The following is a 16,592-nucleotide window of genomic DNA, read 5'->3' as shown; positions in this document are numbered from 1 at the left end:
GACTAAATGAGAAACAAATTAGAGTGGCCTCAGTTTTGCCCTCCCAATTACAGGAATTCAAGGTCCATCTGCCACCATGGAAGCCTGGGTGTGACTGTCCCTTGCAGTCCTGCAGCTGCAGGTACAGATGAACTAATCAGTGCAGCCCACGCTCCATCCCAGCTCGTTTGGGATTCACAGAATCAAGGAGCCTTCCTCAAAAGCACACACAGAGCTAAACCTTAGCACCATTAATTCAAACACTGTAAGGTGTTTAGTAAGTCCCTTTCAACTTTCAAGGATAAGAACGTTTCCTTCATAAAACAAGTGTTTGTTGCCCAGAGATGGCACTCTAAGTAACATGCAGATTACCATGAATTATTTTCAAAATAAGGCATGAAGCTAAGTTTGTGCACTTTATATATAATTTTCCCCTTTGTTGCTACTTGTGCTTGAGGTTTTGAAATTTAGTCTAATGTTTACATCTCTGCACTTTGATGAACAGTTGAACATACCCTGCTCTGATCCACTTTCAAAGAGAATCCATTAATTTTTATATCAAGGAGGGTGATGTTCAACCCCTCAGCTAAACACACAGTCCAACAGAACATGAAATTCAGCATTTGGCCATTCCCTGATGACTTCTTTTCCTGCTCCCATTGCATATCAGGAAAGCAGCTTGTACATGACTCCTCATGTGAGTGGTGTATTTCCATTTTTGTGACAATTGGTCACATGTGAGGGTTTTTACCCAATTGTACACAAACAGGTGCATATACCTAAAAGATATTCCTGGTCTGTGATATTGCCACAGCACATTGAGTTGTGTTACCTGGACTTCACAAGACTGACAAGGATGGACAGAGAGCCTCCAAACCTGTCTGAGACAGGATGCTGGCATCCTTGTGGCTGGAATCTGAGCTCGAGAGACACAATTTCATCACTCTCTCTGATAGCTTGTGACACACAAACCACTACAAAGCTGGCACTCTGCACATCAAACAGCCTTTCCCTAACGTAAAACTATTTCAACAGAGCATGTTTTTCTTATAATCCAATTGTTGCAGAAAAAAACCCAGAAGAAACCCCAAATATGACAAGGAAGTGGTAATGATCTGCCAACAGCTTCCCAAAACACTGAAATTTCCCACAGAGCCAAGGTGCAGACACTGAGCAACATTTAGAGAGCCACAACTCCCTGTCCTGCCAGGCCTCACCTGCACGTGCTGAACAACACAGGCAATTCCAGCCAGGAATTCCAGCTCGTCCCCTCTGCTGCTCTCCTCATCTTCCTTGGACAAAGCAATGTCCAAGGGCAGAGGGGAAAGAGAAAACAGAGAAATTGAATCAACAACATTCACTGGCAGAAAGAACCTTACCTGCATGATGCTGTGGGAAAGGGCAAAAGGGAACTTGACAACAACATTTTTGGAGGCTTTGTACCTACTTCTATGAATGTAAATATATATTTGTGCTTCTGAATTGAACGCATTCAGGTCACAAAACTTGAAATACTTCTGTTTATACATTACCTTAGTATATAACTTCAAAGATCAAAGCAACACAAAAATCACTCTTGACATGGACATCATCGTCATCCAAAAAGAAAATTAGCATGGCTTTTTTTTTTTTTTAATCATTTAGGCAGGATGGTATTTCTGATTAATGGGAATTTGAATTAAATTTCTCCTTTCATGTATGCAGCAGTTATTTCTAATCAAGCAAGCTCAAGGTCTTCCGTTGTCTGGATAGTACTAATTAGATTCTTCCACATTATGACTTTGTCATATGCATCCATATATGGCATACAAATATCAACTTTCTTTTTAACAAATATGGACTTTCCTTTCCAATTCTCACTGGAAATAATTTTCTGGCGGTGGGAACAATATCTGCTCCAAAGGAAAACACAAAATCTCAAGAATCCTACAAAAAAAAAAGCATCAGACTTAAAAGAAAATACTATGAAATTAATTTACTTAGTACAGAACATGACCACCATGAAGGTTTTGTACAGAAGTAAGAAACACCTCATATGGGACTGAGGTTATGGGAATAACGTTTGATGCGTGTGAGTGGCTGCAGATACTATAAAACAAAACCACACAGTATTAATCAAGTCATGAGTGATGATTGCTGAGTTCCTGCTGGCCAGGCGCGTCACTGTCCAACAGGAGCTGCCAGAAGCTCCAAGGAACAGCAGCAGATGCCTGGTGACACAGGCACGCACCTTCTGAGCTAATCACTGCTTACTGGATGGCTGTTCCAGGAGCCTTAAGGAACAGCTTAAAAACTGACTCTGTGCAGGAATGACAAATCACTGGAGAAAACATCTGATACCTCTCCCGAGTGCCAGCCAAGGTTTGAGCTGGATGCAGAGAATCTATTACGAAACAAGGAGGCAGACCGAGCTGAGTCACTTTAAATCAGGAAATGCAATTCCTTCCTACTCCTCAGTTTTAAAATATCCTACAGCATAAAACTTCTGTAGGATTTTTTTTTTTATGTTGAGGGAAGAAACTGAAATACTGCAGTCAGGTCTCTCTAAAGGAAGTACTCATTACTTCCAAGCAGTATAAAATACATCCAACTATTGAAATCAAGGAGGAGAAGAAAATCAGAGGATTTAAAAGGAAGATAACCAGACCACCTCATTTTATTCTTTTTTAGTTGGGTGTATTTCTTTGTAGAGACCTTTTTTTCCCTCAGAGGGTGATTTTTCCCAACTATTAGCCTTTGCTTGGAACTTGCCACCTCACCATTTTACAGACAATGACGTTTTTTGCGTCCAGCCAGGTAATGGGATTCCTTGAAACTCTTCCAATCCTTTACACCACAAGGAGGTCAGAAATAAAAGAAGTGGTACAACTGCTACTGAGCCAAGAAAAGAGAAAAAAACCTTGCATCATGGAATGGTAGCCTTGGGACAACTAATTAGAATTTTATTCAAGACAAAAATCAAACATGCAGTGGTAAAGTAAGTACAAGATAGAAATGCAAAATTCCAAAAGCAAAAATTAAAGGTGACTTCACCTTACAAGGTTTCTGCTAGCTGCTCACTTAGGCAACTTTAGGGGAGCAGAAGTTAATCTGCAAAGCTTATTTATTCAGTTATTAGTTGCTCTAAGAAAAAAAAAAAAAAAAAAAAAAAAAAAAAAAAAAAAAAAAAAAAAGCTTTATTTATTTGGTTTATTACCAGCATTTACTCAAAAGTTTCATTTATAAACATCAAGCTGATCCTTGCTTTAGACTAACTCAGAAAAAAAGTCTGTACTGTAGATCTATCTTTAGGAAAACATAATTATTTCTGAATCCAGGAACTGTTCTGGGTTGGAGCAGCAGCTGATATCCTAACCAGAATTTCCTTGATCATTACTCAAGCAGTAACATTTTTATTTAAAAAAAAAAAACCCTTAGTCCTCCTCCCCCACCAATATTTCTCTTCTAACACATTCCATGCTAATTTTAGTCTTTTAAGAAGGTTTTTTTCCAGATCAACCCACTCTTTTTCACATTTGAATAATTTTCAGTTTTTAAAAGAGCTCAGTTTTAGCAGGTGCTTCAGTAGCTAAGCAATAAGAAGTCTCTTGGGAACATCTTCTATGTTTCCCAAATGGATTGGCTTGGAAGTTTGGGGAGAACACATTAGGCAAAATAACCAGGCTGTTTAAGAGTTTCATTCCAGCTTTGAAATTCAGAGAAAGAAATGCAGTCCCCCAAAGAAGCTTTGTGCTCCCTGTTAACAAATGAAGAAAGAGCTGCTACACTGGCAGTGCTGGGATGGAGCTTGGAGGCAGGAAAATTCAACAGACACATACCTAGAGGCCTAACACGGAAGCAAACAATGCAGCTGCTCCTTTTTGGCATTACTGAGCTCCCTGCAGCCCCAGGACCAGGAATTCTCAATGGTTTGCAGCCGTGGCCCCAGCGAGTTGCTTTCCCTGGCTCACAATGGTATGGCATCAAAGCAGCAGAGATTTCAGCAGGGCCCACAGCCCCACATGGATAAAACATTGTTAGCAGCAGCTCTCGGAGCTGAACTGAAGGTCAAGACACCCCTCCCCAGATAAAAGACAGCCTGGCCCTTTCTGTCATTTCCAGCTATTTGCAAGACACTCTTTCCTCTTTTGGCTCCTGGAAACTAAAACCACTGCAGTAGATTTCAGCAACTTCTTTTTGTGGTCCCAAACAGCAGGAGGAAACCCACTGACAGTGATGTCTCTGTGCCATAATGCAGTGAGAGCAGACCTGTGAGACTTTGGCATCTGGCAGATTCATGAGGCAGGAAATTTTAAAATAAATTTAATGCTAGGCATCATTTACAGATTTACCAGAATAGATGTTCATCTACAGTCACAGGGTTATCTTCCACATTTCCCTAGAGTGCATCAACATCCTCCTTCTTCAGTGCTAAAAAAGACTAATAAAGAGTTGAATCTATCTTGCTATATCTGTACAGAGGTAGTACTTGCAGTAAAAAAGTAAGTTGGAGTAGAACACAACAGCAGACATTTCTTATCTTATTCTTCAACATGACATATTATCCCTCATTTCTGCTCCCTTTGCTCCACTGAATTCCTCTAACCACACAAAGTAAAAAGAAATAATCCTATTTTAAAGCTGGACTTAATTCTCAAATTCTTACCTGGTGCAAAGATTTCAGGGAAACATTTCTTCAGCAAATGTTATTACCTAGGCTTGCTGTAACCTCAATTTTCCACAGGTGAGACATATTTAAGTATGAAGCCGAAGAATTGCCTGTTAGCTTGCAAGAATTTTTAACAGGATTTTTTTTTTGTTTTGAGATTTTGAGTATGTGTTCTCTGTCTCTCAAGTTTGCTTCATTGCCTTCGTCCTTTTTAGGTTCTCTAAAAGAGAATGAACTATGTCCATTCCCAGCTATGCCAGCTCCACGACTGAGAACAGACGGGTGAAGAAGGGAAATACTGGAACCTAGGAAAAAGACGATTCTGATATTTTCACAATAAAACTCCCAAAACACTTATTCCTAGAAAAATTTGAATTCTCCTGCATTTGAAGTAATTTCCTGCTTGGCCTCTTCTCTTTGTCCCCGAGGTTTGTTAGCTGAGCTGGCTCCATCCTTGGGCTGAGCAGGAGAACACATCAGAGGAGCTGAGCACACATTAACACCTCCTCCCCAGCTCGACCACAGGCCTAAAACACTGCAAGTGCTCATGATTCCCTGCAAGTAATTAAATCTTTGGCTCTCTCCTCACTGAACCCTCCTCTTCTCTAAAGAACCTTTGTCTAAACATGGGCCAAATAAAGTGTGAATTGAAAAGAGGGCAGGGAAATTAGATCAAACTGAGTATGCAGCATTCTCATTATCCCTTATGTCAGACAAGTCAGAAGCACTTACGTAATTGGGCCTCCAGACTCAAGGCAGTGAAGTGTTAAGACAGAAAAGCAATCCCAAGACTGCACGCTGGGTTTTGACAAATAGAAAAACACAGAATTAGGCCAAGAACTTATCATTAATGTGAGTTTTGAATTGCACCATGTCAAACCCAGGTTCACTATGTGGTAGATGTGGACAAAGAGGTAAGAAAGTGTGTAGTGCAAAAGCTGGGAAAGAGAGGAAGGGAATTTCCTGCGTGCCTGGGCACACATTTGTGTGTGGATAAGAGCAAGAGCACTGGGGAGAGCACATGAACCACGTGTGTGAGGAGCACAGAGCAGAGGAACACAAGGGGAGGCAGTGGCCCATGAGCAATCACTATGAAAGGGGATGGGGTGGGGAATTGTGCACAATCCTTTTTTTAGCTTCTGCTGCAAAAAATAAATAGACCTTTTAATCTGTGTTCTCCTTGAAGCCTTCTCTATTGACCATTCATTTCTTCCGTCCCTTCCCAGCTCTTTACCTCCTCTATATGGCTGATGAATATGCAAATGCATAATCAGTTCTGTAATAGCCTATCCTTTCTAAAAACAGGCTATAAAATTGGATCCTGAGCAGCAGGTTCTAAAAAGACTATTATATGACATGGCTGGGGGAACAGGCAAGACCTGAACATCACCACCAGCTCACCAGAGCTCTTTATAAAGTGTGTGAATGCAGGGAGGAGGAGGGTCTGGCAGCCAGAGGGACACCACCTTCAGCAGAGCCACACACCCAGAGGAGGGCCTAAGATACTGCAGGGTTTGGGGAGTTGATGGCCAATTCAGCTTTGGGGAACTGATGGCAGGTTCAGACCTGGGGAGCTAATGGCAGGCTGGTTTTGGGGAGCTCTCAGAGCTGGCAGGACAGGGGGCAGGTGATGCAGTGGGTGGAGCAAAGTCCATGGGATGCTCCATACATCCCCACATCCCCATGGAACACACAGGCCCTGCTGGGGGAATGCTGACACCCCAAACCTGGCCCCTGGCTGCCCCTCCCAGCTCCAGGTAACACAGAGCCAGGTACAACACGAGCTGTCCTGCTCCACTGGGCTGCAGAAGGCAGTGGTGCCTGGAGCAGGGCAGCAGTTTGAGGCTCCAAACATCACAGTGCAGCTGATTCCCAGCTCCCAAGGAGTCTTGTCCTTCCCTCTGTGCAATAAACACAAACCTTTCCATCCAGCACTTGCATACACTTCCATGTCTGCCATGCTGAGGCCCCTCTCGGTTCCTGCAGGGCTTTACAGCATTCCTGGGTGCTGTTGCTGCAGTGTAGAAGGCAAGAACTTAGGCTGAGATGAGATGGGACTGTCCTGCCACACAGGGACAGAAGGCTGAAGGTGCTGTGCCAGGTGCCTCAGTTCCAGCTTCCAATCTGCAGTAAATACTGGAACCCCACAGGAGGGAATCAGGCCCAGGTGTGTTTCACAGGTTTTCTACAGAAAACCACCCAGGAACAGACACATCTTTGAGCTCCAGACTGAACTGACGAGCCAGCTGGTACCAGATGGGAACTGAGAGCTCCTGCTCAAACCCTGGCCTAGCCAGAGTGAATTTTAACAAGAGGAAAGAAGCTGGTTTGCAAGAGTTTCAGTGGCACTGTCCCTGAGGTAGACAGGGCAGCACACTGTACTCTGCTTGTCCTGGAAACATCCGTCACCCAATGGGCACAGAGGTGGAATGGCAGCAATAATGCACAGACCTCCCTCAGAAAATTTAGATAAAGGGACAGAAACTTGGACCTGGCTCTAAATCCAACTGTTGCACCCTGAACACATCATAATTCTTCATTTGCAGGTAGTGAATAATAATTGCATAATTCATTGGAGTAATATGGCAAAACAAAAACATACAGGACATGCTATAAGCACAGATACCTGAGACATTAAATAATTAAAAAATACAACTTCAGAGAGACTGATATTCAAACCCAAAACCTTGTGATCTTATAAAAATGTTCCAAGTTGGGCAGCCTTTTAACGTAGACATCATGGAACACTTTCCTTCTCCCCTTCCCTGTCACCTTCAACACAGATGTACCTTGCAAAGCAATGCAAACTCTGCAACAACTCAACAAAAACAGGGATGACAGGAGGAAGGAATGTTAAAAACTGATTTTAATAAATCATGTTACAAAACCCTAGGACCAGCTCACAAAGGAGAACTGAGGTCTCACTCACCAATCTGAAGATGGGAACTGGGCTCCCCAGATGAGGTCCAAAGCCTTGAGCTGAGCTTTGCTGTGTGTCACTCTGACCTAACAATTCAGATCCACTCTGGAGCCTCGTTTCCCTTTTTGTCTTTTTACATTCTTCCAAGCCTATTATCATACCAGTACTCTTTGTGTGCCTACCACAAAGGTCTATTTGTCGCCATCACTGGAAGCACATAATTTTCATCCCAGAATCTGATAACACTTTCATAAATATTTGCCTTCACCTAAACTAAAAATAAAGCCAAACACCAAAATACAGTGAGAGAAAATATTTTGATCACAAAATAAAACATACCACCAAACCAAGGCCAGGTTCCCATGATATAAGTACTAAAACAGGGAAAAAATGGGTGGATGTACCTAAAAGTAATCTTCCTTAAGTGGTGAAAATCTTTGGATCCTGAAACACCACCAAATCACCATAAATAAAGCAGCATCCTCTCCCTCCTGCCCCCAGGAAACAAACCAACCTGAACACCCCACAATTTGCTGTGATCAGCACATCTTAGGCACAGGATAATCACCAGAAGAGTTCAGAGAACATGCATTTGCCACTTCTGCCCGAATTTCAGATGTCTCTCTTCTAAAGCATTCCCTTGCATGTCCAGCTGCACACCCTGGAGGTTGTGGATCCAAGGAGAACAGCAATATTCTCTGCAGGATACTTCCAACTACTTAAATCCTTCCTGAAACTCTTCACATAAAGTACCAGTTGATTTGAAAACACTACGAGAGAGGAGTCTGACAGTGGCAAAGACACAACATAGTGGCTACAGCTCAGAAAATTTACATGTTACCAAATGGGAATCCATGACAAATTCAGATCTTCACATGAGACTACACAAAGACTTTATGGAAATGGAAATGGATGCTTTTTCCTGTAACAAGAATAACTGTTTACAGTTTAGGTGATATTCTGTAACTAGAGGAGGTAAGTTTGGAAATAGAGACTATTATCAATTCTACTAAACTACTAAAACACTCTTAGCAGAACACTTGGCACTTTTCTATTCCCCAAATCAAAACAGCAGCAGAAGTTACTCTGGTAGATGGCTGTTAAAGCCTCAGCGCATTAGGATGCTGAGACTGCCTCCTGTTCTCTCCTCTTGTCCTACACAGTTAAAGCCAAACCAAAAAGCTGTAACATTTCTGGCATTACTCTACCTTCCCTTGCAATATGCAACAGAATCAAGTCAGATCCGTTAATCTACAAAAGCAAAGCCCCGATTCAAGTTATCAAAACGTTATCACACTGTTCCCTCTTTGCAGGACAGCGTCTTCACGATCTCACTGCCTTTGCGGTGTGGACTGAGGCGATGATATGATTTTAAATTGCTCTGTTTAACTCCTCCTCTTCACCCACGGGTCCTGGGCTCCTCTCTCACTGGTTGTTGCAGCCAGGGGCCGCCGAGGAGGCGCCCGACTGCTTCTGCTTCTTGCGGCGCTTGTTCAGGAGGCGGTTGTTGGACGTTTTCAGATCCTTGATTTTCACCTGATCGTAGTCCACCCTCATGGTAGCCAGAGCACTGGTCATCTCCTCCTGAAAGCAAGCAAGCAACGCGGTGAAGGCCCCGAGGCACGGAGAGAGGGACACAAGGAGCCTGTGTCACCCCCGGGAACAAAGGCTGCCTTTGCCCAGGGGATGCCAGCAGGAACTGATGGCACCACATCTCACACGGGAGCACACAGCTCCACGCTCGGCTGGCCCAAACTCCACCCTGTCCCCACGCCCAGCACTCCTTCCTGGCTGCCTCTGCGCCCCCACACAAAGATCTTTACAAGAATGTGCTTCAAATTCACACATCTCCTTAGTTAGAATTAATGCTTAAGTACAGGAATATTTTAAGCTTTTTAATAAGGTTGTAAAGAAAAACCTGTGTAAGTAAACAAATGCCTAAGCATTTGGAAAGGAAAACCAATTCAATATCATGAGTATGTTGGTAGCTCGAGGGAATACCTCTGGGACCTACACAAAAGCACAGCATAAGAAATTCTCAGAAACATGGAAAATAAGGCAGCTAAGTGAAAATATCTGCTTGATCTCTGACTCAGAAGGTAAACGTTGCCTAGGTCCTAGAAAATTTTACCATTACATAGCTCAACAGCTGAGACTACACATCAGTGATTTAAATAAAATCAGTGATCAATAAAATACTCTACAGGAATGTTGCAATTGTCATAATTCTAGGAATTTGAAGTGCGGAAAATTGAGAATTAATTGTAAAAGCATGCCAACCTTTTAAAGGCCAGCAGGATAGAGTTAAGACTTTCATTGTGCCCTACAGTTTCGCTTTGCAGGAAGCATTCAGCATTCATTGGTACACACAGTAGGTGAGGCACCTGCTTAGATTAAGGAAAAGACCATTTTTTTTGTCTCCTCTTCCCCTCACCAAATATCACAACAAGACAAGACTAAGGTTATTCAGTGGTGTTCCACAATTCAAAAGCACTGCAGAAAACCAGAATGCAGTTCAGCCCTCTCACCTGTGCCCCTACATTTTCATCATGGTCTTCACCGTAATGAAGTTCAAACTGCCCCAGCACTGTTCTTCTCCTCCCTGGGTACATGCAGTGGCTCAGCAGGAGCATCATTAATGCCTTTTATCATAAACACCATCTTTGTTGGTATCTGGTGCAGCTGTAAGGCTGCATTCCTTCTTTTTTTAAACAGTCATCATACACACAACTGTTCTAACCAAGACTGTTTATGCCTCCCTCGTTTGACATGATTGTATTCAAAACAGCCACAGTATCCAAGGAAATGCACATTCCCAGAGAAGGCAGCACATTTCATCTCTTATCACACTTGACTTAAAAAAATCTGAATTTGGATTGACTCACTTTAACTTCATCCCAATGGTCTTTATCCTCTTGCAGGACCCGTGCAGTGTGAAGAGGAGTTGGTGGCACTGACATTGATCTCTGAGAACAAAGAAAAATACCAAAAGAAGTTTTGAAAAACAACATTTGGGAAATGATTTCTTGCTCTTCTCTGGCATAAAACTTGATCTAATGTCCTCCAACGGGCCTCATTATTCCTGCTTCCAATCACTCCACAAATGAACTCGTGTGTAGGAGAAAAGGACTACATTCCCCATACAACATTTAAAGAACAAAAAGGAGAAATCAGTGCTGAGCTTCTCTCACTCTACTCCCTTCCAATCCAAACAATTTATCCAATCAGTGTTAGATAAATTTTTATGTATGTTTTAGATTTTAACTGTCATTTCACTATTCATTAGTCAATGCCTTAAAGTGTTTAATTTGACCTTTATCTCCTAGGATTTCTTGTAGGAGACATTTCCTTGCACACTGGAAATGTGTGTATGCATTAACTGAGATTACCACTTCATCAGACTAAGTGAGGCCCAAAGAGGAAATGACACAAATCTTCCAAGCAAGGCACAGCTCAGAAGACAGAGCATCCACATGAAACTGAGATCTCTGCTCACCTGCCATGAAAGATCAGGAGATATTTTACATTAGAATAAGGGACAATTTCTAAAGCAGGAAGCACAGTACCCTGACTAAACTCAGCAAGAATCATGGCAATTCTTGCCAGTTCATAATTCAAACTATAATTTCATTTGGATACTCTATTTCCCTATGCTTTCTACCCAAACTTGCCGTTTGCTGCTGTGGCATCCTACAGCTGCATGTCAATGAAGTCTAGGAGATCCCTCTATATCCCTGTAAAACAAACCCTACACTAGAACCAGTGCTCAGAGCAGCAGTGCAGCAGTCACAGAAGTGAAGCAGAAATTCTGACTCTCTGGACAAGGACCCCAGCTGGCCAGGGTACAAACACAGCTGGGGACAAGGGAAATGGAAAACAAGCAGACTGGTTTCAGTGGTGTCCCTATCCATGTGGAAAGTGTTCTCCTTTCTACTGTGAGCTGCTGCTTGTTAAAAAAAAAGTCTCATACAGAAGGAACTAAATGAGTCTGTTCTCCACTCAAACGGACAATTTTTGCCTAATTCACAGTAAAATACTTCTGCCATCCATCTCCTTAAAAAAATGAGGGGAAAGGAAAAAAAAAGGCGACACAAGCAGCCTCCTCCACTGTGCAAGACATGTTTCCACTTTGGGATTTAGGAAAAGGGAGAACACAGACATTCACTGTATTGGTCTTCCCCTCTCCCTCCCTCTGCTCCCTGTGAGCAATAGGTTCAGCAGAGAAAAAAGCCAACCTGCAGCTTTCTTCCAGGAAGGGTATTAGAGCAGGGCTCCAACGGGGGCAGGTGCAGCAGAGTCTGCAGACCTTGTCTCTAATCTCCTCCTCATTAACTGGCTCTGTGCATATTCCAAGTAACAAATGTTGCTGTAGGTGGTAGCTTCTTCAGCTTTAGGCACTCACTCCATGAAATTCATCACCTGCCGACTTCAGAAACACCTTATTGGGGGTTCAGGCACTCAAAGCTGGAGGTTTTTATTCTGAGCAGTGATTACACTTTCATTTGGTTAAAAAAGACTCAGAAATATTGTCTGGGGTCTGTTTTACAGAGTCTTTACAAAGTCTGTTTCTCACTTTCTCACCTCTGAATGACACCTTTCTACTTCATCAGGATGTCCTACAGCTGCATTTCATTTGATTCCAAAGGCTTTCAGGTCCTGCAGCAGGCACTGTAGGAATGGGGACTGTCAGCCCCACTTCTGCTGCTGCCCCATCCTTTGTGGATCAGCACAGCCACACCAGCACTATGGGAACAAAGGGCATTCTACAGCAGAAGTGATTCTGTTCCTGGCTGATGATAATTTGGGCAGTGAGAAGAAGACTGGTACTTTTTTGGACACAAATGTGAGAAATATAACCTACTATTTTGAGGGACACCTACAGAGCAGAGATGGTATGAAACTCAGTCCTGTAACTTCTGAGAGTTGTGTCTCTTATTTGGAAGAGTCCATATTGTCTTAATAAAGTAATTTTTTTTCTTTTTCCCCCCAAATATTTCTTTTATGGAGAAATAAATTCAACCAAGTCACAGAATGAAACTTGAACTGGGACCATGAACAGCTCTGTGTATCACCCTACCTGTCAATCTCTCACAGAGCAATCAGAGACCCTTGCTCCTCCCCCAGGCATTTCCAAACTCTGCCAAGGATGAGAATTCCCACTGAGCCCAGGCGCATGTTCACCCTAACACAACTATGTACAATGGTGCCTGAGACCACTAATTATAGCTCTTTAAATCCTGCACTGATGAAGTAAGCACATAGAGTTTATTTTTATATTTTTTAAGAGAGTAACACATGCATATGCTGCAGAGTCAACAGAGACCGCCTGCTCACAGAATATAGACATCTTCAGCTGCTGCTTCCAAGGACACGACTGTGGGTGTCTCCCCTTGTGTGTCCTCTGCTAACACCAAGAAGAATTATGGTTTTATGGGCAGGTGACCCTCTGTGGAGGGCACAGGAGGTTAATTAAGGGACCAACAGTAATAACAGCCCCTCTCTTGCTGTGCTGTGTGCACCTAAGCTCTGCATGTACGAATCAATTCATGGTGTAAAAAGAGATATAAGACTCACATTAATCCACGGGTGATTCATAAACTGAGAGACTGTCATCCTCTCTGTTGGGTCAGTCTTGAGTAAATGGCGAATGAGTTGTTTGGCTGAAAAACACAACCAACAGGTCATGGTGTAGTCTAGGACTGCATTCCCAAATAACCATGGGAATGAAGAAACACAGATTTGCAAAACTCAAAACTACTCCCAGTTGCTGTGACCATGTTAAGAAGCCACGTACAGTGGGGCTGGTTAATGTGTTTAAAGGGGAAAACCAGGAAAACATCCAAAACAAGAGGCAAGAAGGAAAGAGAAAGACTGGGGATTCCAGCTATGCTCTCTACAGCACATACCAACTGCTTTGAGAATAACAACTGGAGGAAAGGAGAAGCACAGGAACAGAAAGCTGCAAAGCTGCCTGCCTCAAAGGTGGCAACAAGCTGGGCATTATGGGCTGACTGAATACATAAGTTGATGTTTTGAGAAATGATGGAAGACAACAACTAGCACAGGCTGTGGAAAAAAGTGACAACAAACTTTGACAACTGAGAGGCCACTAAAAAGATTAAAAAGTCAAATAAATGGATTGCACAAACAGGCTTTGCAGCAGCTTTCTGTCAACATGGGATCTGCCAAAGCAAGAGCACTAATAACTGAGATATGAGATGCTGAGAGTCTAGACAAGAGTTTCACTAATGTGGGTGGACAGACTGGAAACAGTACACCCAAAGGAAGTTCTTTAGAAGGACTTACACAAAAATTCCTTAGGGAACCTATAAAAACTTCTATATAAGAGTGCTCTTTTAGGAACATCACATGCAAGATGACTAAATGCTTGTAAGAAGCTGCCAGAGGGACAGGTTTAGTTTGTTGAGAGAGGCTGCAAAGGACAAGGCAGGGAAAAAATCAGTAACCTATTGAAGGTGCCTCATTAGCCTAAAGAACACCCACTGATGAGATGATCTCAATAGATTGAAGGTAGAGGGTCCCTTCCTCCATCCATGCAAGCACACAGAACCCTCACACACAGTCCCAGTGCAAGTTCCCTCACTGAGCTCCTCTAGTCTGTTTTTAACTGCTGGAATATGAACAAGACCCAAAGCAGAGAAAATATTTAGCCAGAAACCCCTGACTAAAACATCTCCCTCAACAGTGTTCAGCAGGCTGTGCTGCACACACAGCCATGAGGTCCAGTGAGGGGGGAAGATGCCACAGAGCACAGCAGGGTCCAAGGAAAATTTTTTGCTGCTAAACAGCAGACAAAACCAGGATCACAGCAATATAAAGGGCTTGTAAGAAAAACAGACAAGCCCAGACATTGCTGACCCTTCTGTTTAATATGACAGCCAGGTGAGACTTCTAGCTTATGAGACTGTCAGGATAAGAGGCAATTAAAAATACCCACTTTCAGGACACTGATTTGAGCCCAGCAGCTTTTGATCACTGACTTATACAAAATAAATCGTTGACCTTGATTTAACTGGTGGCTGGCAAATTCCCACATGCAAAAAAGCTAGCATGAAAACTTGCTAGTTGGCTGGATTACCAAGGAGGGCAAAGACTGAATAAGATCTTAAGACAGTTTGCCTTTCTTCCAGTTCAGTTTGCATTGGAGCTGTCCTGGCTGTCTCCCTTTCTCAGGATTAGAGACTTCTGTTTCCAGGGGGTTTAATATCAGCATTCACTAGCACTAGCTGGATTTTGAATGAAGTTTTCAGTAGTCATTTACTTTTGTAGCACTGAGGTTGCTGGCTGGCATCTGAGTTCCCAGTCATTCTCTGCAGCACCTTATAAAAATTGATTTAAATTGCAGAAGAAAGGGAAACAAAAGCTCAGAGATTTTTAGAAATAGTCTCTTTGTAAGCACTGCAGTACTGCACACCACCATGCTCACACTCATCAACACCAGGGAGGATTTTACCTTCCTCTGATACCTCAGCCCACTCTGGATTGGGAAATCCATATTGCCCCATCCGAATTCTTCTCTTCATCCCTGGAGAAATGGCTTGACCGGTGTTTGAGTAGAATGGAGGGAACCCACACAGGCTGTAAGAGTGAACAAAAGAATTTTGCAACTAAGGAAGTCCTCTCACCTCTAAAAAAGTTTTATTCAAGCCTGTGTTCTACTGCAGGCTGCACAATCCCAGTGAACAATTACTTGTGAGTGCAGATTTACCAAGTTGGGTTCTCTTTCTGCCCACCAAGTTCCTTCTCGAATACTTACAGAATATATGTGATGACACCCAATGACCACATGTCACAAGATTTGTCATACTTCTCAGGACCAAGGACTTCTGGGGCTGGAGAAGATGAAAACCACAAGTAAACAGAGTACCAAGTACTTTTCTTCATCTTTATCACCTTCTAAGTAGCAGCAGACTTCAACAACAGGTATCAGAGGCATTAAAAAATGCAACTCACTGCAGGAACTGGGTAGCACTTCCAATTGACAAGTTCCTAAAGGCATCTAAAGTAGCTTTTAAAAGGAGGAACAGAGCTGGAAAAATGTCCCACTCCTCACCTTGGTGTCTCTCTGCTCAGGAGAGTACTAAGATTACCAAAAAGCAGAAGGAGCTACAGCTAAATGTGTACAGGGAGACACTGCACTGAAAGAGGCAGGAGCATATGTTCCAGCAATCAGAATAGAAAGGCCCTACTGGAGCTGTGATAAAATTTTGAATGATATCTGGGTTGTGTGTTTAGCTCCAGCAGCTACAGGGCACTGTATTTTTCTTTGGTCTCCAGAGCATTATATTTTTTCCACTAAGTAACAAAATTAGACAGAGATACATTTAGAGGGGATTTTTTTTGTCCCCTGGGGCAGGTAAACTGGCAGGGAGCTTGATTTTGTAAGGAAAATTATTCTTTAAACATACAAGCAATCATGCTGGTTTATAAAAAGGTGTTGAGAAGGGAAATGTCAGCTTTGTTTATACACAAATACAAAGGCATAAAAATACATGTGTGTAAACTCCTTAACATTTTATCACTAAACCCAGCGTACAAAAATACAAAAGGCATCAGAAAAAGAGTATTGCTAATGTCATCATTTGCTTCCAGTGAATAGGTCTCTTTCAATACAGAAAACTATAAAAACTTCAATTAGAGAAGTAATTTTTCAAACAAATTAATTCCTTTTTCCAGCAAAGAAATTCCAAGCATGGACTGCCCAGTCAAATCATATGATGAATGACTATTAACTCAAGACTAAAATGAGTGCATAAAGGACAGTCTGCTGTGGCATTCATTACACAGTTCTTAACAGTACACAGTACACACCTTTAGACAAAATGAACGAAAAATTCTGCTACCATTAAGTCATGTTAGTTCCTTATTACTAATTCTTCAATTTGCCAGTTAAAAGAAGTTTTACAGCTGAGGCAATACTCTTCTCTTTTATTGCATTAATTTAAGCTAAGGAAAGTTTTGCACAGAAACACCCAAATATCATGAAGCTCAGTTCAAATTATGGCTTTTATTGCATCATTCAGA

At 42.4% G+C, this 16,592-nt stretch overlaps 1 protein-coding gene across 9 annotated transcripts in view; it reads right to left on the bottom strand.

Annotated features, from left to right (window-relative positions):
- Nucleotides 1-3,381: 3,381 nt before the first annotated feature.
- The window catches only part of MAPKAPK3 (MAPK activated protein kinase 3), a 59,991-nt gene continuing 46,780 nt past the window's right edge, over nt 3,382-16,592 (bottom strand). For all 9 annotated transcript variants that reach the window (XM_066326898.1, XM_066326895.1, XM_066326894.1 and 6 more), the window contains 5 exons: nt 15,325-15,400; nt 15,022-15,146; nt 13,122-13,207; nt 10,433-10,513; nt 3,382-9,131 (listed from right to left, as the gene is read on the bottom strand). In XM_066326898.1, coding sequence (XP_066182995.1) covers nt 8,973-9,131; nt 10,433-10,513; nt 13,122-13,207; nt 15,022-15,146; nt 15,325-15,400 — 527 coding nt within the window. In that variant the 3' untranslated portion in view covers nt 3,382-8,972. The remainder of the gene's footprint in view (nt 9,132-10,432; nt 10,514-13,121; nt 13,208-15,021; nt 15,147-15,324; nt 15,401-16,592) is intronic.

The sequence above is a fragment of the Sylvia atricapilla genome, chromosome 11, assembly GCF_009819655.1.
Source record: "Sylvia atricapilla isolate bSylAtr1 chromosome 11, bSylAtr1.pri, whole genome shotgun sequence".
NCBI classification, from domain to species: Eukaryota; Metazoa; Chordata; class Aves; order Passeriformes; family Sylviidae; genus Sylvia; species Sylvia atricapilla.
This window is presented reverse-complemented; position numbering and strand designations above follow the sequence as displayed.